At 52.3% G+C, this 27,368-nt stretch overlaps 1 protein-coding gene and 1 long non-coding RNA gene across 2 annotated transcripts in view; one reads left to right on the plus strand and one right to left on the minus strand.

Moving 5' to 3' along the window:
- Window positions 1-1,217: 1,217 nt before the first annotated feature.
- Window positions 1,218-27,368, minus strand: part of IQSEC2 (IQ motif and Sec7 domain ArfGEF 2) — a 76,662-nt gene continuing 50,511 nt past the window's right edge. The window contains exons 4-16 of the mRNA XM_049643880.1: window positions 19,536-19,797; window positions 18,216-18,617; window positions 14,916-15,811; window positions 13,080-13,241; window positions 12,484-12,606; window positions 11,339-11,505; window positions 9,006-9,145; window positions 8,121-8,246; window positions 5,983-6,082; window positions 5,264-5,425; window positions 3,413-3,586; window positions 2,872-2,921; window positions 1,218-2,273 (exon numbers count right to left, since the gene is read on the minus strand). Coding sequence (XP_049499837.1) covers window positions 1,308-2,273; window positions 2,872-2,921; window positions 3,413-3,586; window positions 5,264-5,425; window positions 5,983-6,082; window positions 8,121-8,246; window positions 9,006-9,145; window positions 11,339-11,505; window positions 12,484-12,606; window positions 13,080-13,241; window positions 14,916-15,811; window positions 18,216-18,617; window positions 19,536-19,797 — 3,730 coding nt within the window. The 3' untranslated portion in view covers window positions 1,218-1,307. The remainder of the gene's footprint in view (window positions 2,274-2,871; window positions 2,922-3,412; window positions 3,587-5,263; window positions 5,426-5,982; window positions 6,083-8,120; window positions 8,247-9,005; window positions 9,146-11,338; window positions 11,506-12,483; window positions 12,607-13,079; window positions 13,242-14,915; window positions 15,812-18,215; window positions 18,618-19,535; window positions 19,798-27,368) is intronic.
- On the plus strand, window positions 16,003-16,707 carry LOC125931705 (uncharacterized). Its single transcript, XR_007460479.1, has 2 exons — window positions 16,003-16,135; window positions 16,450-16,707. It is a non-coding gene; the product is annotated as an uncharacterized LOC125931705 (long non-coding RNA).

Genomic DNA, 27,368 nt, shown 5'->3' on the forward strand with positions numbered 1-27,368 from the left:
GGGAGGTGAGCACAAGGTCTTTTATGAGGCATCAAATATACATTCTTATATACAAGGAGGAAAAAAGACAATGCCTGAACCCCAGCTCCTCTCCATACAGCCCCTCCCACTGCTGCCCTCCCCCACCCCCAAGCCCCTGGGTCCCTGGACCTTTATACAGCCAGGGTCTGTCTGTCTGTACTGCAGCCCATGGTAGAGGGGGGAGAGGGAGGCAGGAGCTGAGAAAGGAGCTGGATGTGCAGGGCAAGAAGAGGAGCTGGGGCTTGTAAAAAATATATTTATAATAAATAAACAGGGCTGTAAAGGGGGCTGGAGAGGCAGCAGAGATTTTGACGGACAGAAGGACTCAGGCATCCTGGCTCCCAGCCCCTGCTCTGATGGCTTCAATCTGCCTCAGGAAGGACATCTTGGGCTTATGGTGGCCCTCTGGGAGCCTCTCTCCCCAGGGCTGATGCTGGGTGCCCTGCTCCAGCGAGGTGTATGTGGGCAAGATCTGTAAAGTGCATTGTCTTCAGTTGTAGGAGGGGTCGGTGTAAGGGAATGGGAGGGCATGCAATATGGGTGAGGGAGGGCAGTGCCCTTCTCATCCCAGACCTAAGCACCCCCCCCAAACCTGTCTGGACTTTTATCAGGGTAAGAACGTTGCTGTGAGAGGCAAGGTCCTGAAGCTGAAGCGGTCTGGGCTGGGGCCCACTGGAGAGAGGACAGAGGCTGGCTCTGGAGAGGAAGCACTGCCCATTTGGGGGCCAGCGTTAGTGGGGACCCACCAAGTGCACTGACAGCCCTGTTCCTCTGGCAGGTTGAGAGACACATGAAGGAGTTTAGTCAGGCCCTGAGGTCTGAGAGAGGGCTGAGTCAGCCGAGGTTTGGCCACAACTCTACAGAGCTCCCTCCTAGCCCCATGTGGCTAGAGGTGCTCTGGGGAAGCCTCCACCCTTTACTGCTACTGACACCTGCCTGCCCTTCTCTACCAGCCAGAGCTGACGGGCGCTTACACTGGCCCAGAAGTCTGAGGCCACCTTGGGGATGGGGGTGGGATGGAGACAGGGAAAAGAGGAGGAGGATCTCCAAAAGGTCCTCACCACTCCCCAGAGCTTGAGAGCCCTGCATCCAGGCTTCGGGTGGCAAGGATCCTTCAATCTGGAAGGAAACCCCATGGCGACTGTTGAGGGTTAGAGGAGGGGTCCCGAGGCAGGGAAGAAGTGGGGAGGAGGACATCTTTATGTGTATATATATTTTGGAAAAACTGGGGAACCTCTTGTGGATTCCCCAGACCTCCCTGGGCCCCAGCTCACTCCCTCTGTTCATCAGACCACGGTGCTGATTCGGCTTGGCTTGGCCTTGGGGTTTGCACTGGGTGGGTTGGCTGTGCCAGGGGGCCCAGAGGCGTGCAGCGGGCCATGGGGGGAGGTGGGTGGCAGGGGTGAGTGTGGGGTATGGGGTGAGGGGGGGGGCAGGGGTGGGTAGGAAGGGTGGGGTGGAATGGGTGAGTGCGGTGACAAGGGTGACTGGGGGTGGTGAGGGTGGGAATAGGAGCCTCCTGGTGGCCGGGATCCAGGGCCCCCTGTGGCCCCTGCTGCTGGCATCATCTGTGGATGGTGGCTGAAGATGAAGTGCTTGGGGCCCTGTTTGTGGGCCGGAGGGTGCTGGGGGGCAGGACTGTACAGGGGCAATGGGGATGTGGGCTGGTGCAGGGGGTGGCGGCCATGTGGAGCAAACTGAGGGTGTCCTCCAGCCCCCCGTCTAGGAGCCCTGCCTGGCCGGCCCAAAGTATAGTGCTGGGGGCCTGGGACTGGGCCATGGGCATGGAAGTGGCGGTGTGGCCCCACAGGTGGGGCTGAGGCGGGAGGTGGTGGAATGGAACCCAGCTGGGGCAGGGGCGGGGGCTGCTGAGGAGGTGGGGGGAGAGGGGGTTGCTGGGGTGGGAGGTAGGGTGGCGGGGCAGGGCCTGGTCCTTGGCAATACTGGGCATGCAGGGCCTGGAGCTTGGACTGCCCATCAGGCAGCACCCCCAGGCCACCGTGGCTGTGACCATGGTGGTGGTGGTGGTGGTGGTGGTGGGTGGAAGAAGCAGATGAAGAGGAGGCAGAAGCCTGGCCTGTTGGCGGTGGTGGCATCTGGAAGGGCCCCTTGCCCCGCTTGCTTCCAAACAGGGAGCCCAGGAAAGATGAGGAGTTGGAGACCGGTCTCTGGCTCTTGTACTCCTCTGGCGGCGGGGGTGGGGGCGGAGGTGGCATCCTCTGGTGAGGGCGTGGACTGCTAATAACAGACCCCTGGAAGCGGGGAGGGGGGAAAGTCAGGCCAGTCTAGACTTCCTAAACCCCCAACCCTAAACTCCACCCGGTCCCTGAGGGCTGGAACTGGGGAGACAGGAACCCCCATGGCGTAATGAAAACCAGTTTAATGGTCCTGTACTTGTACATGGAGCTCCCCAGCTTGCAAAGCTCCGCTGTCACATCCACTATCTCATCTGAGCCTCTGCTGGGAGAGGAAGAATTAGTAGTACCTCCTCCTCATCCCCATTTTGCAGGCAGGGAGAATGTTAGGCCCAGAGGCACAGAGTGACTTGCTCAGGCTCAAAGAGCAGGACTTGGAGGTGAGAGCTTCTCACAGTCCAACTCCAAGGGCATCTCAACTCAGAGTCGGCCCTGGGGTTGAGAGGGGCTAGGGAGAGTGGAAGACAGACTGAGAGACAGGCAGAGTGAGGACAGACAGAGTTGAGGACAGATGGAGAAAGTGGTTGGCTGGGAGAGGCAGCCTTGAGGTTCCCATCAAGGAAGAGGGGGAAGCATCAGGTCCCCTCCTCCTCTGGGGCTCCATGGCAGGGCAGGGTTCATGCAGAGGATGAGTGGGGCAGGAGCTGGCACTTACTTCGATGGTGCTGTCCAGCGATCCCACGCTGTTACGCCGCCCCCGCTTCCCTGCACCCACAAGCAAGGAGCCCAGCGTCAGAGCAGCAACCCCCCCTCCCCACCCTGCTGGGCTCCAGAGCTGGGCACCAGGCCTGGGCCCCTCCCGGGGACAGACACCCCTATTCCCTTTCCCCCGTTGAAGAGGGGAAGGTGGGGAGGAGGAGAGGTGGAGGAGGAGGAGTGAGAGGAGGAAAAGATGGCGAAGGAGGAGAGGTGGTGCTGGAGAGATAGAAGAGGAAAGAGAGGAGAGGTGGAGCAGTGAGAGAGAGAGAGAGGGGCTGACTGTGGCCCCACTTCACACTCCCTGGCCCAAACTCTGGGCTCCACCTGATCTGACCTGGCTCCCAGGCCCCCTGCGGCACAGTGCCCGGGGCTCTGGATAAAGGCCGGGTGTGTGCAGGTGTGGTGGGTGCAGGAGAGGCTGGCGGTCAGTGATAGGAGGCAGAGAGGACACCCGGTCCCACATCTCCCCAGCCAGGGCAGGGGCCCCAAAGACTTGCCTGCATCAGAGAGGTCTCGCAGAGAACTGCTGAGTGCGCCCCGTTTGAGCCCATCGCCTGCCCCATACGTGTCCTCCAGGCTGCTGCGGGCCAGCGTGCCATTCACTGAGTCTTTGGCCCCTCCGGGCTGTGAGGCATTAGGCCGCATCATACCTTTCTGCTTCTCTAGCTCCGCTGGGTGGTTGTGGGGGAGATGGGGAGAGAAGGTCAGGAACAGGAGTGAAAGGCCACTTGGTAATCCTAGCCCTCCAGCAACCTTCCCCATTCTTGCCTGTTCTGTCCCCAGGCCTTCTGCTTTGCCCCCTGGACAGACGGCACATTCCCCCAAAACCTCAGCTCCATCTCTGAAGCCCCCCCCACGGCGCCCACCCTGTTTCACACCATCTCCTCTGGCTGGGTTTTCCCTCTGTCCCTCTCTGCCTGCTCCTCCTGCTCCTCTCCCCTTCCTCTCACCCTTCTTGCTCCCCCCTCCCCTGCCCACTCTCAGTCTGGTCTCCCAAACCACCCCTGCCCTTCAAAACAGAGCTTCACAGTGGTGGCTGGTCACAGCAGGGGCAGGAAGGCCCTTCTACTCTATGGCAAAGGGCAATCCTTCCAAAGTCGGCTCAGTTCTCAGCTATCTTGCTCCAGAGCAGAGGGCTCCAGGAAGGACAGGAGCAGGAAACCAACAGGAATGGAATCCTCTATTATATGTCAGCAGTCTGCTGGGAGCTATGTGTACTTGATCTCGCTTAATCTCACAACAGTTCAGAGGGAAGGATCATCATCCACATTTTTCAGAGGAAGAAACTGAGAATCCAAAAAGTCATAAAGCTGGCCCGGGGTCATACAGCTGGAAATGGGGGGGTGGGGAGCTGATATTCTGGAAGCAGGTCTGCCAGAGTCCAAAGCCTGTGCTCTCTAGCCTCCTTACAACGCCCCCCTTCACCTCCCTGAGGAGGTCATGGAGACTTTTGCCTGTTGCCTTCCCCTCATTTTGGTATGCTCACCCCTCTCTGAATGTCCCCTGGGTCTCAAGGATCTGGTGAACTGAAATGTGCGGACCTTGCTTTGCTGAGTGGAGCAGACCCTGGAACCGTGAAGGGCTCACTGAGCAGCTGTCAGCTGCCTCAGTTTCTCTCTCTGTGTCTGCCTATCTCTTTCTCCTCAACATCATGTTACTTAACTGTGACTGCTTAGCCTGGAGAAGAGAAAACTTGGAGGGCATTGAGTAAAATGAGACGTAATCACTCTTTTCCCATTATATATGCTTAAAACGACTTGGCGTGGCCTCTGGGGGCCAGAAGGATGGGTGATGGGGACTCAGCTCAGGAAATGGAAGGTGGGAAAAGGACAGGAAAGGGGAGGGGGGCTGGGAAGAGGGATCACCTTTTTTGGACAACTAGGATGTTCAGTGCCAGGGTCCTACTAACATGTAGGACATCTCTTCTACCTTGCCTCATTAAATCTCCACAACTCTGTAAGGATATTTCATCATCCCAATGTCATGTATGAAGAAACTGGGGGATCAGGGAGTCAGGCAACTCACCCCAGCTTACCTATATAATAAGTAGCATACCTGGGATCTGAAACTAGAGTCCTACCTCCAATACCCTGATGCTTCTCCCTGCTGCCTTTCAATAGAAGGAAGAGCTGGCTCCTAATCAGGGCTTGGAATAATTATCTGAAGTTCAGAGGTAATGAGCCCCTTGTCCCTGAAGGTATTCAAGCAGAAGCTGAAAAGTTCCTAGAATGGGGGTAGGAAGGTTGGACAAGCTAACCCTCAACTCTGAGATTCTCAGAGGACAGGATTCTTGGTGTCTGGGGGGATCATACCAGGAAAAGGGACAAGAGGTACAGCTGGGTACTTACACTCCACGCGGTATTTCTCCATCTCCTGCACCTCGGCAATGGACTCGCGCAAGTCAGATGTGAAGCGCAGCCGGTCCTGGAGGCTGGGGGCATTGAAGATGATGAGGACTTTGCGCTCCCCACCAGGTACTGCAGACAGCAACTTGATCCCAAACTGGTAGTCTGGTGGGGGAAAGGGGAGGTCAGGCACCCCGTCAGCACTGAAGCAAGGTGGCTCATACATGAATGAGTTTTTCTACTCTTCAACTCCAATCCAGCCTCTTCTCTGCTCAGCATCCTCAGTGGCTTCCCTTTTGCCCCCCAAGGTCCCCAAAATCTTGGCAGTCATGGCCCTGTTACTCCCTCTACTCCAGATAGAAAGGCAAACTGCACTCTGACTCTCTCCAACCCCTGCCTTCACACCTCTGCCTCTACTCACATTGTTTCTGTTGCCACCTGACAGAGCTCCTCTGGCTCAGTCCTTCAAAGCACAGCGTGATCACCATCTCTTTGGCCCACCAGAAAACGTACACACTGCGGTTCTCTGCCAGACCCCCAGGGCACAGACCCAAATCATACTCCACCCTAGCCTACCCTGCATCCCGGGACCAAGTAGGTGCTTTGGAGACCTTAGTCCAGTTGTAAAGGACTCCAAAAACTGGAGGTTGGTATGGATGAAGGATGAACACGGGGGCCATGGCATAGACTTTGGGGATGCTGGGATCCAAGTAGGGACTCACATGAATTCTGGAAGAGCTGCATGTGCATTTCCACCAGAGGAAAGGACTGACGGAAGCTGTACGTCACCAAGATCTTCTTCTTCTGGAAAATTTTGGTGACCTTTGGCAGGGGGTGGGAAAAAGACAAGAGGCAGGGTTTGGGGTAGGGAATTTCCACATGACACCTATTTCTCATAGCCACCCTCCCCTCCCACCGCCACTGAAAGACATATACACACAAACACACATACCCACAAGTTGGGGAGAACTGAAGCTTGAGGAGCAGAACAGGAGAGATGGGAGAAAACGCAAGTTCCTGATGTAATGACGATGCGCAACGGACATCTGCGATTTTTATAGGAAGTAACCAAATGCTCCCCAGAAAGCCTGTTCTATCTAATACCTCACACAGACTCCCCGACCCTGCCCCTTTTTCTGAGCTTCCAGAGTGCTGCTTCAGTGCCTTTCACCACCAAGCTTTAGGTGAGCGCTCTGTGGGTGTGATCGCCCCCTGCTGGACCAGAAGCGCCAAGAAGAGTCTGACTGTCGTGTTTCTTGCCCACCTCGGTAGAACCCTGCAAACTGTGACAAATGCCAATGAACAAACGTCTAGAGTTAATGAGTCTTCCTCTCAATAGCCCAAGGTCTTTATCAAGTACTTGGGCACTCTGGATTCGACAACCAGAGGTTGTGAACACGTCAGACAGTCTACAAAGTGGTGTTTAAAAGCAAATTACTTGATTTCAGGATGGGTTTTAGTGCATGGTTATGCAGAGCATTTTCTTAGTCCTTTGGACTGTGAGCTCCCGAAACATTTACACAGCACCCATGTGGGCCTGGCACTCCTCTGGGTTAGGCTATTCCACTTCTGACTTCTTAACTCCATCCTCATGACAACCTTATGAGATAGGGATTAGCCCCACTTTACAGAGGAGGAAATTAAGGCTTAGTGAAGGCATTGGAGAGGCTTCATCTAAAGCAGCAATTCTTGGGGCGCCTGGGTGGCTCAGTCAGTTAAGCATCCGACTTCAGCTCAGGTCATGATCTCATGGCTCATGAGTTCGAGCCCCACGTCGGGCTCTGTGCTGACAGCTCAGAGCCTGGAGCCTGCTTCAGATTCTGTGTCTCCCTCTCTCTCTGCCCCTTCCCCCCCTCAAAAAATGAATAAACATTAGAAAAAAATAAAGCAGCAATTCTCAACTAGGTGTGACTTGGAACCCCAGGGGACATCTAGCAATGACTGGAAACAGTTTTGGTTGAAGGAGTGCTACTGGCACCTAGCAGGTAGACACCAGGGATGATGCTAAATACACTCCAATGCACAGGCTAGTCCCCACAACAAAGAGTTATCTCTCCCCAAATGTCAATAGTGCTGAGATCGAGAGACCCTGTTCTAAAGAACTGAAGATCACGGGGATAAGGGGGGAAGACAGCTCACTGTCCTCAAATCACTGAAGAGCTGTCTCAGAGCAGGAGAACACTCATTCTCTGTGATCCCAAGGGCCCAGGGAAGATGATTGGAGGAACCCCATTGGGAAACAGATTCTGTCAATCAGAGCTGTCTAACCAGGAAACTGGCTGCCTTAAAGGAAGGCACCCTTCTGTCTCCACAGTCATGCAAGCAGGGGGCCATGCAGGAAGTTGGTTTCAGGTAAGAGATTGGACAAGAGACCCTGAAATTCTCTTGTACCAGCAGAGTCCTTAAGAGTCCCAGCTCTAAAAGATGCACGTCTACAAGGGTGATGAGCTTGGTTTTAAGCTTGAATCACTTCAAGCATCCTGACCACCTGAAGGTTTCAGAGGGACCCCAGGGTCACAGGTTTCCCCTCCTTTCAGCCCACACTCTGGGCTATTGAGGTGAAGAGGGACATTTCCTACCACTTCCCAGACTGTAAGCCTGTCAACTCCTCTGGTCCTCACATTTTCTCCCCCTGTGCAGCTGTCACTCCCTCCAAATGGATCCAAAAGGTAAAAGAGGGGCAGAGATGGCCTATGCCCTATCCAAGACTGCACACATCACATGGTAAAGCACGTCATCCACCACACCTCCACCCACCAGCGGTTAACATGGTTCACATAGACCCAGGGTGCAAGTTCACCACCGCATTCCCCCCCCCCCCGCCCCTGCCGCTCCATTTCCTCCCCTACAGTGCTCCTACCACGAGGAGATCGTTGAAGAGGAAGACTTCCCGCTGATGCAACCCTAGCCTCTGGGGGCGGTTTGGATCTGGCACCTCGTAGAGTTGACAGCAGCAAACCAGTCGACGGTGAGGAAGAGACAAGACCTAGATAGGCATGAAGAAATAGATGTCATCAAGGCTAGCCACACCAGCTTCAGGCCTCTGGCACCTTACCATCCAACCTCAAGAGGAAGTTTACTCTGACACAAGGAGTCTAAGCAACAAAGGCCTAGGCTTGCCTTTGTCCTTGGAGCTCTCTTTGTCTAGAATGCCTTTCTTGCCCAGCTTTATATTCCATTCTTCTTCCAAATCCCAGTTCTAGTCTTTTCTCTTCCAAGAAGGTGTTTCTGATTTCCCCGGACCAGAAGTGACCTCTCCATCCTTTATGCTCCCTCAGACTAACTATAAGGCAGATGCACTGACACCCCCACTCCCAGCCTGTGAATACCTCTAAGGACAGAAACTATGTCTGATTCATATCTGTGTCCCTACTCTCCAAATGCCCGACTCTATGGAAAGGCATCTGTAAATGCTTGTTGACTAAAAGACTAGAGTGTGTTCTTGGTTTTGGTTATCAGTTTACTATTAGCTTGGCTCCTCACCTGGGATGGAGAGGCAAAACCGGGGGTGAGAAGGATGCCAATATTTATACAGCACCCACCACGTGCCTTGCAATGTGCTAGATGCATCCCCATAAGAGCATCTCACTCTGTACCACGCCCTGCTGAGGAATGCATTATCACCTACTCCATTCAGCTGGAGAGGGGAGTCTGGGGCTCAGAGTCAGGGGTACTGACTTACCTGCCATTCAGTGGCAGAAGCAGACCCAAACCCCGTCCCTCTGCAGCCTCTCCAGGCACTTACCGGTTTCTTGCCAACAATCATGCGCTCCACGGCCTGCACCTGGGACACATGGTCATCATTGGTCCGCAGTTCACGCCCCTGGATTCGCTGGTAGATGCCCACCAAGAGGTCTCGGGGGATGTCTTCACCGTTGTCAACCCCTGGGTAAGGGAGTAACACAGGGGCATATTGCACAAATGTGAGGAGTGGGTGGCAGGGGCTCCTCCAAATGCCCCACACCCAGGCATGAGTGCAAACAATGGCCGAGACTGGAGGGAGTGGGCACCCTCGGTCCCTTGGTCAGGACTGGACTGGAAAAGGTGTCCTTCACCAAGCAACTGGATAGCCAGTTGCTTTCTTTCCCATGGCAGGGATTTTTTTCTAAGCCACTCAGAGCACACTGTGATTAAAATAATCAGATACTTTCCCCCTTTCTAACTAGCAAAACTAACATTAAATGTTAGTAAGAGTGCAGGAAAGTGGGCATGTATATTAACAAAACTGTTTTGGGAAGGTAGTTTGGCAAAAGCCTAAATATTCCATGATTCTTCTTCTAGGAATCTGCCCTAAGGCATTACTCAGAAGTATGCGCACAGATGTGCGGACAAGTGCTACTTACAGGAAAAACCTTGAAACAACCTAAGTTCTCACAATAGAGGGACAGTTAAGTAAAGCTGAGTATATCCATTTAATAAAATAATTTACAGCTATTAAAAACTTGGTGTTTACAAAAGCATGTGAAAGTTCCTGTAGCGAGGTTACGTGGAAAGGGCAGGATAATAAAGAGCAGGAGAGAGAAGGAGGGAGAGTGGGAGGGAGGATTGATGAAATGAATGAATGAACGAATGACTAACAGCAGGATTCCAGAAGACAGATCCAGATGGCCTCTGATCTAACTCCCTCCTCCCAAGTCTATCATCCTTCTTCACTCCTGTCTGCTGAGTGAAACCCACTCACTCTCCCCTCCAAACCTTCTGCTAGAGAAAATGTTTTCTCCTTTGGAAATGCCACGCCTCCTCCCTGGACAGGTGCTAAAGGAACATGCTTCATCACACCGCCTTTTTACCTCAGCTGCCAGAGAGCTTAAGCCCATCTACTGTGCAAACCCTGCCGGTCAGCCAATTTGTCTCATCTGTTTGTTTTTCCTCATGTCTATTTCCCTCTTTCATTTCTGTTTAAATAATCCTAGCATATGTGCCATTTTTAGGAGGCTGCTCTTTGGTGAGAGCTAGGGTTTGACATCAATACAATAAACCAAGAAAAAAGGTCAAGGTGACACCTTCTACCTGGCATTCAAGGTCCTTGCATATTGATTCCAACTGACCTTCCCAACTGGATCATCCACCCCATCTTGATTGTTCTTCAAACAACTTTTCCTGCCTTTGTTATTCTTTTTTTTAATGTTTTTTGATGTTTGTTTATTTTTGAGGGGGGGGTTCAGAGAGAGAGGGAGACAGAGGATTGGAAGCAGGCTCTGCCCTGAGAGGGGAGAGCCCGATGTGGGGCTCAAATCCATGAGCTGGGAGATCATGACCTGAACTAAAGTCAGATGCTTAACCGACTGAGCCACTCAGGTGCCCCTGTGCCTTCGTTATTCTTACTACTAGGTAAGCCTCCTCTATTGCTATTCTGTCATATTAGCCATGCCTTCAAAGCCCACCTTAAAATGAAAATACTGCTTCCTCCAGGAAGTGTGTTGGAGGTGGGCTCTCCCTCCTCTGAGGTCTGACTGTGCTTTTGGCCTGACATCATGGTTTGCTTTTTCTCTTGTGTTGGGTATCTGGTACTATATGTCAGTCTGTCCCACAAACCGGGAGCTCTCTTGGGGCAAGGGACAATGGTTTCCTTAGCACCCATCACAGGGCCTGGCACATGTGAGGCACTCAGTGTCAACTGGCTGGCTGGCTGGCTGGGTGTTCAAGTGGATAAAGGAATGTATGGATGGAGGAAAGGGTACGTAGAATACTTAAATGAGTCTTTATGGGCATAAATAAAAAGGAGAGGGAAAGAGGGAGGAGTGATAAGTAAACGGATGCATAAAATGACTGAGTGGATTAGTGTAAGCTCTGTAAGAGCCAGGGCTTTTATCTCTCATGTTCACTGCTGTAACCCTAGAACCTTCTCAGTGAGTATCTGGTGCAGGAATGAGTAGATGGACAAACAACTATTTGAGTGAATTAATAAGTGAATGCCCTGGCAATACCCAGCTTTGGCAGAAAGTGAGAGAGCATCACAGGTAATTTTCCAGAGAGCAGGTGTGATCTCCCCGCTCCTTCCCCAGCCCACCTCCACCCTGCCCACTCTCCCTTCTGAGGTGAAGGACAGGACAAGCTGCCAGCGATGTCTGGGGTCACCTCTCAGGTTCTTGATGAAGTCATCTAGTTTCATCTTGCGTTCAGCCTTGACGCTGGGACTGTACATGTCGGTATTGAGGAGGATGATAGCAAAAGCAAGGATGAAGATGGTGTCTGGGTTCCGGAACTGGCGCACAAGGGCTGGGTTACAGACACAATACCGCTGGCTGCAGGGCAGGATCGAGGCCAGGGTCAGGCACTAGTAATCTTCACCTACCCATCATCCCCCCACCCCCAGTCTGGTGCCGCCAACCCTCTCCCCCAAGAAATATTCCCAAGGCTTTTGGGTATGTCCTCTTTCTTCAGCTTCCCCAAGACTAGCATATAAAATCACAACCACTACCTTTTACAGAGCTCTGCCTACAGACCTCCATACATTGTCTCATGTAATCCTATCACGATCCTGTAAGGTAGCTATTAGCAGCCCCATTTTACAGAGGAAGTAATGAGGCCCAAAGTGGAGAGGTAACGTGCCCAAGGTAAAAGGTCGGTAAATGGTGAAGACAAGATGAAAATCCAGATCTTTCTGCCTATAGGGCAAATCCTTCTCCCATTATGGGAAACAAGTTGTCAGCAACTCTTCTGTTTCCCTGCTTGATACCCCTAAGTGGTGGAGCCGGGTTATGTCTAGGTCTGCCTGATTCCCAAAGCATTAACAGTAGAGGATAAGAGTCAAAGGCATTAGGTCATGGAGGCAAACACATTTGAGTTCAAATCCTGGTTTGAACCTCTTACTCACTGTATGACACTGAGCAAATTACTTAACCTCTCTAAATTTCTGATTTCTTATCTGCAAAATGGGAATAATAATGGAAGCACCCACCTCGTAGGGTTGTTGTGAGTATTTGGTGAAATAATCACATAAAGTGCCCAGCTCAGCACCTGATACCTGGTAAACCAGTGCTTGACAAACATTAGCTGTTGCTAATGCTGTCGTCACCTATTGGATGCCCATGTCCCAGATGCTGAGCTAGACACTTTAGGCACACTACCTCTGATCCTCACAGCTGCCTTGCAAGATAGGATTTATGATTTCCAGTTTCTGGTGAGGAAAGTATGAGGCTCAGAGAGGTTACTTGTAGACACATACTACACTGCCCCCCAAAGGGGGGAAGGGCAGCTTCAGGAATGGGAAAAAGGCACACCTGAAGGCTTCGATGAGTCGCTCCACTTTCTGGGCCTCGCCTTGGACCCGGATATGGGATTGGAACTTCCGGAGTGCATCATCCAAATCCATGGAGGAGAAGTCCATCTCATCCACCACACAGCTGAGGAGGAAAGAAGCAGGTATGCCACTCTCAAATCCTCTGCAGAAAACCTCTGACCTACCCTGACCTGCTCAAACGGACAAACACCCCCACTGACAGACTTCCAAAATCTGGACCCATAGCCCTACCAAGTACTTACGAGGATGGAATGTTTGAAATTGAATCCATCCCAGAAAATCAAGGCCAGACACATGGTTCTAAGGGTCCTTTCCACTGACCCGCTCATTTCAGAGATAGGCAAACTGGGGCCCAAAGCAGGCCATAGGACAAGCAGGACCACCCAGAGGACTTTTGGAAACAGGGCCAAGAGAGATCAGATGTTTTTGAAGTAGAGGGGTATGGGAGCAGGAAGGTCTCTTCATCCTGTTTTGTAAAGTTTATCTGAACAAAAAGGACAGGCTGCCCACTTCCTCCCTCCTGCCCTCCTTTTCCAGGAATCCCTGGCCCGGTCTGCCCCATCCTGGGGTCCTCACTCCAACACATCTCTGTTGAACTGCTTCTGCCGGTTCCCTAGGAATTCCCCTATCATCTGCCGGCTCAGGCCTTTCCGTTCCAGGATAAAGTGAGCCACTCCCACCGGTGTGTCTGACAGGAAGCCCCGCTCGATCAGATACTGGATACCCTTCTCTGGCTTCCTGCAGAAAGAGGGGAGGTAGATGAGATGACTGTCCTCCTAGAACTCGGCCCTTGGTCCCACTTCATGAACTAATTTTGGGCCCAACCATAGCCTCAGAGAACCAAGGAAGGTGAATATATAACTTATGTCCAATCCCTTCATGGTACAGATAAGAAAACTGAGGCCCAAGGGGAGGAAGCCACTCTCACAGAGTTTTTAAATTCCAAGGCATCCTCAACCCTTTCACTGGAGCCAGTCAGTTAACTGGAGCCACACTACAATGGAAACTAAGATCTAATGAGAGGCTGCTCTATGCCAGGAGCTTTAATATTCCCAGTAGCCACTGAGGAGTCCTGGGAGAAGGCCTGAGCCCCCAGGCTAAGCCCTTCTCTCTGAGTCACAGACCCTCAGAACAGGAAAGTGAAGAGGTTTCTCTGTCTGCCTCTCAAATCCCACCCAGACAAGGTAGTACCCAGCCTCTGTGAATGTGCCAATAGACAAGATACTCTCTGCTTTCCACTAGGCCAAATCTGGGTCTGAGCTATCCTGTATTCAAAACCCCAGAGCCTTAGGACCCCATGAGGTTGGAATTTGGAAGAGACTTTGGTGCCACAGGAGTCTCACATCTGTCACTTACCAGTTGTGTGACTCAACGCAACTCCTTTTATGTCTCTAAGCCTCAGCTCCTTCTCTATAAAACAGGGACACTACTTCCCACCTTCCTGAGCTATTGTGAGACGTAAATATAGGTGGCAGTGTCTACTAGGCTATGAAGACACAAGGCATTTGGTTTCTAATTCTCTTCTGAGCAAATGTCATGCTTCCACCCCACTCCTAAGCACCTGGCATAAGATCAGGCACCTAGAAAGGGCTCAGTCATGGTCACTGACTACTCCAGCACTCCACCCTGCCCCCCCCCCCCAGGCCTGAGTATGCACACCCTGCTAATCAAAACTTTTTTAAAAGTTTGTTTTATTTATTTTGAGAGAGAGAGAGAGAGAAAGAGAGAGGGAGAGGATGGGGGGGGGGGGAAATGAGCAGGGAAGGGGCAGAGAGAGAGGGAGAGAAAGAATCCCAAGCAGGCTCTGTGCTGTCAGCTCAGAGCCCAATGCAGGGCTCGAACTCACAAACCACGAGATCATGACATGAACCGAGATCAAGAGTTGGATGCTTAATAAACTGAGCCACCCAGGTGCCCCACACACCCTGCTAATCAATAGATGGAAGCACTGAAGCCCAAGGAAGGAACACACCTTGCCCAGGGCTACACAGAGAGGCTGGCCGGAGTCAGGTTAGGGGTCGAGGGCTCCTGTTACTTAGAGCAGGGTTCTTTATACATCATATCACCTCCCCACCAAAAAGGGTACATGGGGGACCCAAGGTTCAGAATCCATCCTATAGACAGCAAACCGGGGCCCAGAGGAGGAAACATCTTGCCCAAGATCGCACAGCCAGTCAGAGGCAGTATTAGGGTTAGAATTGCCTCTGACAGCTGTGTCTGTGTGTGGTGGGGAGGGCTTTCCATTCTGCCACCCTGTTGCCAATCCTCTTCCCTGAAAGGCTGGGGAGAAACACCACCCACAAAACGAGAGGATGGCTGAAGCAGGATCTCTGCTTGGAGTTCAGCCCCAGCGGTCCAAGTGCCTCTAGCAGGGTAGGAAGGGGCGAGGAGGCAGGATCAGGGAGCACGTACTTGTTGAAGAGGTTGAGGCCGATTCGGTAGTGCCGCCTTTGCACCACGTCGTTGTTAAAGGCTGGTGAGTCCCAGCTGTGCCTCGTCTCCCGCTGGTAAGTCTGCTTGCACAGGCCTGTGGCTGGAGGCTCTCTCAGGCTGTCCCTCGAAGAGGAGCCAGAGCTGCAGTTGATGGTCTCATTGGAATTGCTGGAGCTCTCCAGGCTCTCATTATCTCCACCATCAGAGTTCTCGCCTGCTGCCTCGCACTTCCCCAACCTCCGACCCCCAGCCACACCACTGGGCCCAGTGCCACTGTTGGGGGCTGGTGGCAAGGGCCCTGGCGGGGCTGGGGCTGGGCCCTCTGGGGCTGGGTAGTGGCGGTGTGGGATCGGGGCCCTGCCTGGTGGCCCCTTGTGCTTCAGGGTCCCATGGGGGCTGCAGCCATCAGCCTCATACACCAGCTGGCGGTGGACAGACCCGCGATCTGAGCGGTCACTCAGGTCCACGGAGCTGTCACTAGGAGGCTCAATGGTAAGCAGGGGAAGGTGGGCGGCCCGCAGCCGGAAATCCCGGCACTCCAAGCACCCAGGACCCCTGCGAGTGCCTTCCTCACGGGCACCGTCTTCCCGGGTCCCTGGTGGCACTGGTGGAGGAACTGGTGGGAGAGGGGCTGGCGCCCAGAACTCAGGCCGGCCCTGGGGTGGGGGCTCTGTGCTAGGCAGTCGCTCAGGGGATGGTGGGGGAACTGGGTCATCCAAGTAGAGGGGAAGGTCACTGAAGGACGTGGCTGAGCTGTCCTCTTGCTGTTCCTTTGATTCTCGCTTCTCCAGTTGGGCTGACCCTGGCTCCTCAGACATGGGCCCTGATGGGTGGCAGTTCAGGGCCTCATCAATGGACTCAGCCAGAGACTTTACCTGTGTGGGAGTAAAGGGAAAGAGGGAAGGGAAGGAGGGTAGGATGGTGGAAGGCAGGGAGTAGGGGAGGGAGGGAGGGGAGGCAAAAGGCGGAATCTTCCTAGTGGGTCAGCCAAGAAGAGGGAATCCCCTCCCCCACCCCACAGGTTCTCTGCAGTGTATAAAATAACTCCCAGGGAACCATTGTGAGCTCACAGGGGCTGGCTATTGGCCACAAGTCCCCTTCTCAATATCTCAATCCCTCCTTCATGTCCCTATGTACCCAAGCCAAATGCCACCTACTCTCTGATTCAATCCACATTTCTGCCTCTGCCGTCCCCCAGGGTAAACCAATATCCCAGCTTCCTCTGGGCTCCCAGAGCTCTCCATCTGGTTCTGTCTTGTTCAACCCATAATATTTATTATTTGACGATCTAAACCATGGCTGGTAACTCTGCTTCCCTGTGGTATCCAGCCTCCAAACTGGCCTCTAATGATCCCTGCCTCTTGGTATACATGATCCCAGGCTTGGTCTGTAGAGCCAACAGTATATGGCAGAAGTGATGGGATGTCACTTCCCACATCAGGTTATACAGGACTGCAGCTTCCTTCTTGAGCACTCTTGTTCACTGTTCTCTCTCTCAATCTCTCTCTCTCAGACCCCTTGCTCTGGGGGAAGCCACACCATGAGCAGTCCTAGGGAGATGCCCACACGATGAGGAGCTGAATCTTCCTGCCAATAGTCGAGTGAGCTTGGAAGCAAATCCATCAGCCCCCAGCAAGTCTTCACAGACTGGTCTCACCCTATGGCTTGATTGAAGCCTCATGAAAGACCCTGAGCCAGAACCACCAGCCAAGCCACTCCCAGATTCCTGGCCCTCAGAAACTGTGTGAGATAATAAATATTTCTTGTTTAAGTGAAGTCTTTATGTTCAGTTTGAAGCTACTAAATTTGGGGGTCATGTGTTATGCAGCAATGTAATTGATACATGTAACTACCACACTTCTCCATCATATTTAGATAGCACTAACAGCTGAGCCCAGGCCTGGTTCCTCAGTCTCTGCACCAGACTGTGATCCCTTATCCCCCATTCTCCCCTTGAGGGATGGATCCAGGTTTCTGTCTTTTCAGCCAGCTCAGTCAACTTCAGTCGACTCAGCTCAACACATTTGACACAGAAGAGGTATTCAATTAAATGTTTGTTGTATGGATGGATGAGTGATTTAGATCTTCCATTTAAAATTTCTTTCCTCCCCCCTACCTACACCCCTTCACTAGCTCCAGGGAAGCATGTCCTGGCTGATGGCAGGGTGAGATCAGAGAGCTTAGAGAAGAATGATTTCTTCTCTTATAAAGCTTCATTCATTCATTCATTCATTCAACCCTTTCTGCCAAATACCTCCTTAGTTTTAGGAAGGAAACTAACATGTACTGAGCAGCTGCTTTCATGTATATTACCTAGCTGAAGTGACTCTTCAAAACAGCTTTAAAAGGAAGGTTCTATCTCCATTTTATTGATCATGTTTCAGTGAGGTTAAACAACTTTCCGGAGGTCACACAGCTGGGAGACGGCAGAACTGGGATTTGCACTTGAACAGCTAATGCTGACAGACCTCAAGCCGAGAATGATCTGCTACCACCATCACTGCCTATTATATTCCCACCATCTCATGCTTTTGCCAATGTAATGCCTGTGCAAGCAACACCCTACCCTCCCAACAATCTCTAACTTGCTAAGTCTTATTTGTCTGGTAAGGCCCAGCTCCAGTGCTATTTTCTCAAAGAGGCTTTCTCTTGTCCTCCCAAAAGAAAGTCTCTTTTCCCTCCTCTGCATTCCCATGGTACTATATGTGATCCTTTCTCATGGCTCTGAGCACACTCTATTTCAGGAGACAGTTATGTGCATGTCTGCCATTTCCTACTGGCCTCGGAGATCCTCGAGAACAAGGACCCTGGCTGGCTCATCTGTCTCTGTCACAGTGCCCACCACAGAGCCTGGTCAATAGTGGTAGTAGTGCAGTATAAGGGAAAGGGCATGGACTTTAGAACCAGACAGAGCTGAGTTCCAATCCAGTTTGGAAAAGTCACTTCACGTCTCAGGGACTTGGAGCCCCAGTCTCCTCCTCTGTCAAATTGGGATAACAACCCCCATTGTGCAGGTCGTTATGATGCACACACAGCACCTGGCATGGAGTAGGAGCTCATCACCTGTTAGGCCTTAATTTGCTTGTGCATCAAGTTCCAAAGAGTGAGAACTTAAATTTTCTTATGTGTTCCAAAAGCCTAGATGTTTAACTTGTTCTAACTAGATGGATGCCTTTCTCATCCATCTCACAGTCCGTACTCACATGCTTGCTGGGCAACTTCTTTCAGTTTGGAATATAGGCAATATAGGGAGGAGAGGCCCTTTTCAGGGATGCTGACCTGTTTGGAGAAGGAGTCTTCGAGCTCTGTGATGTCATTGGAAAACTCTCCAGATGTGGTGACAGAGCTTCCCCCACCATCGATGCCCCCTCCACAGGAGCCTCCATATGGGAGCCCTCGTTCAAGCCGGTGGCTCCGGGCACCAGCCATGGCACCCTCGTCCAGCGAGGCAGGCTTGCCCTCGAAGTACGCGGGGTTCTGTGCCTTCTCATACTCCTCAAAGGAGAACTGCATCCGCATATTGGAAAGGATGATGCGGCGGGACATGCGGCTTTCTGAAGCCGAGCTGCGGAGCCGCTCAAAGTTCTTGTTCATGCGGTACTGGCGAAAGGCTGTCTGGATGGTCCTGGCGGCCCTGCGGCTCAGGAAGGAGCCCCCATACTTCCTCTCCAGCATTTCCACCTAGCAGGGGAGGGTAGAGGGGAATGAGGTCAGAAACTCACTGCAGCCTCATTCACCTCCCTGGGCCTCAACCCACACCACAGCCAACTGCGCATAGCTGTCTAGACAGGCCAGGCTGTGTGCTCTCAGTGTTGTGTCCTCACTTTAATCTCAGATAACACTTGTCACATGGGACTGGATTGTGGTTTTCTTTTTTATTTACAAGAAATAGATGTTCATTATGCCAGAAAAGTTAAAAAAAAAAAAACAGAGATGCCAAAAATGGAAAGAAAAGAAAGAAATTGAGAGCAAGGGGAAGGAAAGGAAAGAGGAAGAGAGAGAAAGAAGAGAGGGAGAGAGGAAGGGAAGGGGAGTGTGGAGAGAGGGAAGGAAAGAAGGAAGGAAGGAAGGGAGGGAGGGAGGGAGGGGGGTAGGAAGGAAGGGAGGAAAGAAGATAGGTTCGCCTGAAGTCCCAATACCTAGGCATAACCACAATGAATGCTTTGGTATATGTCCTTCCAGGTTTTTTTTATATACATAGGATTTTGTGCTCCCTGACGTTTTTTTGTTTTTTTTTTTTTTTAAGCTACACAAATCCTGTGTGATATATATGATATACTATAGCACACTCTTCTGAAAGTGCCCATTTATGTGTGTGCTTCTCCTATTAGATTTTGGAGGATTGGGTTCCGGTCTCATTCATCTTTGTGTCAGTGTTTGCTGAGTGAACTGGAAACTCAGTGGATGGGTGGTGAATGAGTGAGTGCATCCCCAGGAGGATGAAGGACCCCAGAGCTAGTCTCCCATTCTAGTTTCCCTATCCCTCCCTGGATACCGCCCTCAAGTGCCACATTCCAATCCCTCCCTTGGTTCTCGCACACCCACACACCCCCACCCCGTTCCCACTCCCATTCCCAGCCAGAACTGTCTCCTCTGCACCTTCTTGTCCTGCAGGTCCGTGGAGAGTTCATAGCTGTCCGATAGGGCCTTGGAGCGCTTTATCTCCTCCTCCTCCTGCTTCCTCAGGGCGACACTGGCTGGCTGGAGGCGAGCTCGCTGAGCCCAGGGAAGGCCCACCCCAGTTGGGGGGCCCCCCATGTGGCTGCTGGTGGGGGGCATCTGGCTCAGCCGGTAGGGGGGTTGGCTCCCAGGACTATCAACCGCTGTGCTCAGGTCACTGCCTGGGGCATCACCCTCCACACTGTGGGGATGAGATAAGATGAGCCAGGATGTGGGACCAGGAGATGGGCCTGCTCAGCAAGACTGAGAGTGGGTAGACCAGATCCCTGCCCACAACCCCATCCTCCCCAGCTCCCTCACAGACACAGGAACCCCAGTATTTAAGGGCAGGAAGGGAGTTCCCCTCTTTTCCCTTCAGGCCCCCTTGTCTTCATAGCCCTACCCTCATTGCCCTTCAGCCCCACCACTCACAGCTCCGGCCTCTTAGACTCCTTTACCCCAAGGTTGGGTCTTCTCACAGACTTGTCCCCAGTCCTACTCACCCCTCACACCTGGTCCCTTCATAGTCACGTCCCCTCCACAGCCTTATCCCCAGACTGGTTCCCTCCCAGTCTTGTCCACTCAAGTACCTTTTTCTAATAGTGCTGGCCCCTAACAATTCCATCCCCAAACCTTCCTTCCCTTGATGGACCAGTTCCCTCACAGTCCCATCCCTCTCAGCTCTAGCCCCTCATGGCTCTGTCCCCAACACTGAATGCTGTGGTTTCCTTCCCAGCCTGATCCCCCAGCACCACTCAGATCAGCCCTGACCCCAGGCCTGGGACCCACTCCTGCATCCTGCACCTCCACACTCATCCCTCCCCTGCCTAGCCCGACCCCCTATAGCCCCGCCCCTGCCCTCAGCTGCCTGGGCACTGGTCTGGCCAGTTCCCAGGGTTCCCTGGCTGCAAGGGCTCAGGCTCCCAGACAGTGGGAGGCACCTCCCATTCAGCATCCTCACAGGTAAAGAGCTGCCCTGCGGGGCAACTTCTTTTTTCTCCTCATAGCCTCCTCTGCTCAGCTGGGGGAGGGGAGGGCAAGAGTCTCGAGGTTGAAGACTGGCAGGAGCTGGGCACTGGGCCTTGCCTGCCCTGGTTACTCAGAGCTGTTGTTCTGCCAGATCTGCTCCCATGGTGCCATGGCAACCAGGCTGCCAGGGAACCCAGGTGGCGGCAGAGCCCAGGTGCCCTGAGCCTAGCGGGCAAGGTGAGGAACCACAGAGGTGGGGAAAATGGGGGAGGGAGGTCGGGAGGGGAAGGACAGGTGGGTGAAGCATGGGGGTTGTGGGGGGAATGGGTGTGGCTGGGGCCCAGGGAATGGTCTGGTTTGGGCAGGCACATGGATGAAGGGGCCCTTGGTTGGAAAGGGTTAAGGGGCCACTCCCCAACCCCTACTTGGCAGAGGCCAGGGCACAGGGCAGGGCAAGCTGGGGTGGATGTAAGGGGACTCCCTACCAATATGGGAGCTTGAGCTGCAACAGACCTTCCAGCCTTGCAGGAGAGCACTTAGGGGTGCAGTGGGGAGGCTGTACCCACCCACCAGGCTGGGTCCTGGGCTGCAGGGGGAGAGCTCCTTTCCACCCCTAGTGGAGCCTCCCACCCACCATTCAACCTCCATCCTCCCAATGTCAGTCTATAACACTGCCAGGAACAAGGCAGAAACAGACTGGGGAATTGCCCTCTACCCCAAATACTCTCTCCTCCTGGGCCTCAGGGCCTTGTGAAGTCCACTTTGGGGGTCAGACCTGGCCCAGCGCTCCCCCCACCAACCCAGGCATCTAAGGTGCTCCTCTCCACCTCACTCAGGACTGCAGGATACTGCCCAGCAACCTCTCAAACCTCTCACTCTCAGCACACAGCTCAAACCCAGGTTTCCTCAATTGTCTCCTTGGTTCATGAACAATCCATAGCTCCCACTATCCACAAGAGATAGCCCAAGTTCCTTATTCTGGCATTTGAGGATTCTCAAAGATACCGTAGCTAATGCTTATAGAGTGCTTGGCATGTCAGGCACTGTGCTTACCACTTCATATTTAATAACCTGTTTACTGTCCAAAAGAACCCTATGAGATAGGTATTGTGATTTATCTTCATTTTATACATAAAGAAACTGAGGCTCAGAGAGGTTAAGTAACTTATCAATGGTCACACAGCTATTAATGATAGAGCCAGGATTCAAATCCAGGCGGTCGGTCTCCAGAGCTCACACTCTTCAATATTAAGCCATACTGCAAGCTTAGCTGCCAGCCCCCATCCCATCTACCCTTCCTCCAGCCTGGCCCAGATCCTGTTTCTCCCAAATACTCCTCTGCTTTCCACCTCCAAAACTGCTCGTACAGTACCTTCTGCCTGGAATACAGCCCCTATCATTTCTGCCATCTGCAATCTGAGAAATCCCCCCACACCCTACTTCTATCAAGATTCAGGTCATATGCCACCACTAAGAAGCCCTCCTGAAACCCGCCTCCAGCCAGAAATTATTGCTGGTCCTGTGCAGAGCTCCCACACACAGCACATGTCTGTCCTTCTTTTTATGGTGCAGGTTAGCTTTGGCAAAGCGTGACAACTATTTGTGTTCATGACTCCCAGCACAGGAAGAGACTTTGGTAATCTCCTAGCCAGCACAGAGCACAAGGCCGGGAACAGAGTAGCTAAAAGCTTCTGGAGTGAAGGAGTCAATGAATGGGCCATGGTGGCTATGCTAATAGATCCTCCCACCTGAGCCTGACCTCCCTCTCCAGTGTCCTCTTCCAATCCACTCTCCATCCTGCGGCCAGAGAGAGCTCTCCAAAGTACAGCTTTGACCATTTTGTGCTCCCACTAAAACCCTTCCACAGCTCCTCATAATTCATTTAACAAACAATTGAGCATTTTCTATGCGCCAGGCACAATGCTAGGTGCCAGAAATAAAATAGTGGACAAAATACATAAGATGTGTCCCCTGGGGAGGTGACATTCTAGTGGGAGAAGCAGACTATAAATACATACTGTTGGGGCGCCTGGGTGGCTCAGTTGGTTAAGCATCTGACTCTCAGTCTCGGCTCAGGTCTTGACCTCACAGTTTTGTGAGTTCAAGCCCCCCATCAGGCTCTGTGCTGGCAGTGTGGAGCCTGTTTGGGATTCTCTCTCTCTCTCTCTCTCTCTCTCTCTCTCTCTCTGCCCCTCCCCTGTTCATGCTGTCTTTGTCTCTCTCTCAAAAATATATAAACTTAAAAAAAAATTTTAAATACATACTGTCCTTTCAGGTAGGGAGAAGTGCTAGGAAGGAAAATACAACAGAGGGATAAAAAGTGCTGTTTTCGATATTGTGGTCAGGGAAGGTCTTCTTGAAGAAGTGGCATATAAGCTGAGCCCCGATGGAAGTGAGGGAGTGAGCTCTGTGGTCACTTGAGGGAAAAGCAGTCTAGACAGAAGGTAGAGCTAGTGAAAAGATATCGAGTTGAATGGCACCTGCCATGTTTGAGAAGCAGTAAGGAAGCCAGTGTAGCTGGAGCAAAGTGGATGAGGGGAGAGTGATAGAGAGGTAAGATCAGAGAGGTAATGGAGGCCAAATCATGAATGGCATTAAGCCCATGATAAAGACTTTGACTTTTTCACTCTGATTGAGATGAGCTGAGGAGGGACGTGATCTAACTTAGGTTTCATAGGAATCATCATCCATAGGATAACGTCTAACTTCCTCACCAGAGCCATGGATGGTTCTGCTGACCTGACCCCTGCTTCATATTCCTCTGCCCCATTACTTCAACCTGGCTATGCCCTGCTCACCTTTCAACATTTAGCTCAGGTGTGCTCTTCCATGCCCACCTGCCCACTCCACACATGTTGGCTTTCAGGTCCTTCCTCTGCTGCCATAGGGCCTTATGGTCACCTCTATCCTTAGGGCAAGAGCATTAATGAGTTCATTGAATCCTCAAAATGTTTTGAGGCAGACACCATTAGCTCCATGTTATAGATGAGGACACTGAGGCTCAGAGAGGTGACAGAAACTTGCTCAAGGTCACACAGTTATTAGGTGAGAAAGTCAGGATGCAAACACAGGGCCCAGGCTGTCTTTTCATGACATCTCATTGCCTCTCCCCACTTCTGGCTCCATGTCGCCCCCAGGTCTTCACTCTTTGGCAATTCCTCCCTTCAGAGATGGCCCCCAACTCTGGTGCAAAGGGAATAGGGGCAGGGAGGTCAGACTGTCAGCACAGCCTCCCCCAAGAGGGCCTGGCAAAAAGGACAGTGCTTGAGGGTGTTGCCCCTGACATCATACATACTGTTGAAGAAATAGCACCTGAGGATGTGGAATCCCTTTACTCAGGGTCCCCCAAAACACTGAAGGGCATGCTGATCACATGGAAAATCTCTCTTCTCTTCCTCATATGTGTGTGTGTGTGTGTGTGCGCGCGTGCGTGCACACACACACACACACAGACACACACCGTACAGTAAAAGCTGGGCAGGCCTAGGTTCAGGTCTTGACTGCCATTTACCAGCTGTGTGAGCCCAGGCACGTCCCTTTACCTCTCTGCACCTGTTTCTCTTCTGTGTAGGGCTAGAGGAAATGCAATTCCCTCTTTGGCTTCCTGGACTTCTGAAAGGGCCTGGGGGACCCTGCCCCCCCCCCACCTCTGGACTCCTCCCAGTCAGGAGCAAAGAATATAAGAACACACACACACACACACACACACACACACACACACGTGCACTGTCTTCTGGGCTATTCTGTGGGGGAAACTGGAGAGCATCCTCTGCATCAGGGGAAATAAACTACATTATACAAATAACCACAGTACAAAGCTGAAAGTCCTTAAGGCTGGGGAACAGAGGAAGTGCTGGGGGAGCTCAGGAGAGAGATTCCTTCTGCTTGGGGGTGGCTGAGCAGAATAAAAATAAACTCACACTCACAGTGCACCTTCCCTGTGTCAGGCATTTTCCACACATTATTTAATCTGCATGACAAACGTGAAGGAAGAATTAGTATTCCTACTTTGCAGGTGAGGAAAAAGGCTCTGAGGGGGAAAGTAACAGCCAAAGGTCTCAGAGCTAGCAAGTGGCAGAACAGGAATCCAAAGCCCAGAGCCTGTATTAGTTCCCTTGCTGCCTTTTATAAAGGCTTCCTGGAGGAGGAAGCTGCTGACCAGGGCCTTGCCTAGGAGGAGCTGGTAGAAGTGAGTGACTTTGTGAGCCAAGGCACTAAGATAGGGAGAAGCAGGGTAGGACATTCTGTAGGGATTTGGGGTGGCCTGCCCATGGTGTGGGGCACTGACTCTCCCCGGATGCTGCTCCTAATGGGAGGTCTCTCTCCCTCCTTCTCTTTATTGGCACTGCCCGGAGCTAGGCAACCAGCAGGGGATGGGATCAGGATGCAGTTGCCATGGAAATGAATGGGGGCTGTTGCTATGGATACTATAAGATGAGGGCAAGAGGAAGCTAGGGATGCTGAGGACTATTCACATGACAACTTAGGATGGAAAGGCGGGGTGGGGGGCAGTGAGGGGACCTGAAGTGAGAGACAAGAAAACAAGATGAGGAAGTCAGAGCACCTAGATGAGGGCAGGGGCTTTCTTCGGGCCTTGGAGAAAGACAGGCAAGGACGCCAGACAAAGGGGTGGGTGGGGCAGATGGGCAGAGGGACCCCAATCACCTCTGTCTCCTCTGATGGCTCTTCTGCAAGCTGTTTCTACTGCTCAATCCCAGTGCCATGGAGAATCCAAACCTGGGCCAACCTGGCTTGCTTGGCACAAGGGCTGGTAGGGGAGGAGGCCATCAAAGGGACTGACTGGGGAGAGAGTGGGAAAACACAGGCTTGGGAGCACACAGACCCAGGTTTGAATCCAAGATCTGCTTCTTTGCAGCCCTAAAAATAATTGTTGTCATTTACCAAGTATCTACTTTTTGTTAGGCCTAGCAACTTTGCAAGGTCTGGGTTGTTCTCCCTGAAGGAGATAACAGATGAGGAAACCGAAGTACAGAGAGATGAAGTAACTTGCCCAAAGTCTCAAAGCTCAGCAGTGGTGGAGCCAGGAGCCAAATCAACAAATTAAGGTGTTCTTAACCACCCTCCCTCTGCTCTGAACCGCCCCTCCCAGGTCTAGTCTGCATTTTCCAGCTCCCTACACCTTCCCACAATGATACGCACAGGGCCAGATGCTGGGTAAATAAATATTTGTGGAGTGTGAGAAGAAGCCACCTGGGAGGAAGCAGGAAAGACTGAGGTTAGATGGAAGAAGCACCTGACTTTGAGAACTGTGAGTCATGGGTTAGACTGGCCAAGGGTAGAAGAGCCAACAGAACAGAGATGGACTCTATGAACCATGCAATCCCACAGATCCAAACTCAGGCTCAGAAAGTCAAAGTGGCATGCCCAGGGTCGCAAAGAATGAGAACCAAAATCCCCTACGTTCCAGGCCAGTGTCCCACTTTTTAGTTTCAGAAGCCCCTTGAATCTGTCCAGCTGTCCCCCGCCAACCCCTGCACCTTTAAGCTCCTAGACAACAGCTGGGCAACAGAAGGCTACTTGCACTTCCTACGCTATGTGAGCACAGTGCCTTTGTTCGTACTCTTCGTTTCTTCTTCCTTGTTCCCTCTCCCCTTCACCCCAGACTTCATTGCTCTGGGTGAGCTCCTCTGCATCTTGCAGCACTCTGAGAAGGTGAGCCCTCCTGGGAAGCCAATTCTGACTCATGTCTACCCACCCCGCCGTAGAAGTTGACAAGGTAAGCTACTCCCCACTCTGTGTCTTGTGCACAGTCATGTCACAGATGATCCTTATCAGCAGCTAACTTCAAGCTACTCTCTTGAAGTGTCTGTCCCCTTCCTGCTCATGTCTCCCAAAGGCAGTGGCCTGGTATGATTCACCTCTGTGGACCTGGCATGCCCAGGCCAGGGCCCAGCATACAGCATGTGCTCACCAGCCACCTTGGTCCCCTAAGTCAGGTGGCAGTCATGTGTCTGAGTGTGTGTGACCATCCTGCCTGGCAACTGTCACCCTAAAAGCCATAGCCTCACATGCTCAAAAGCCACCCACACCCAGTCTCGTGATTATCTCTACCAGGCACACACAGAGAGCCTGTTAGGCGTAGAAAGTCACCACCTCACACAATCAACCACACACACACACACACACACACACACACACTCACTCAGAATTCCTTATACCATCACATTCCCTTAGGTACACAACAGTGCAGTTTCTCACTACTGATCCACCTGCCTGCTGCACATAAAGTCATGCACACATATGCACAGGCACATACGTTTCCCTCACAACCGAGAGTAACCTTCCCTCTTCCCACAGCCCAGGCCCTCAGCCAATTCAGTTGTCTACACAGGAGTCTACACCTCCTCGGCTCCCACAACGATCATCTGACCTTGACTTGCCCTCTCCCTCCATTTAGTTGAATCCTTGCCCCTCTTCACTTCCTTCTATCTCCAATCGGATAAAGGGTAGAATGGTCTCTTCTCCAGCCACCACAGGTCATCTAGACTCACACGCCCTGGAGAGCCAGTGGAACAGATCTACACACTATTCCCCAACTCACCAGCACAACCCTGGAGCTCTCCACCAGGTTTCTGTCCATGCTGTGTCTCCTGTGATGCCTCTTCACATCTACCACCCATTCAAACCCTTCCGAGTCTTCTATTCTTGCCCCTCCTCCTCCAGCAAGCCCTCCTAGACACTACAATCCTCCCCAGCCCACCTTGACATACCCCCTCCTCTTTGCGCCAGGAACATAGTTTGCTCATTAGTGAAGCCATATCTACTCCATCATTTCTGCCCTTC

Source organism: Panthera uncia, chromosome X, assembly GCF_023721935.1.
Source record: "Panthera uncia isolate 11264 chromosome X, Puncia_PCG_1.0, whole genome shotgun sequence".
Classification (NCBI taxonomy): Eukaryota; Metazoa; Chordata; class Mammalia; order Carnivora; family Felidae; genus Panthera; species Panthera uncia.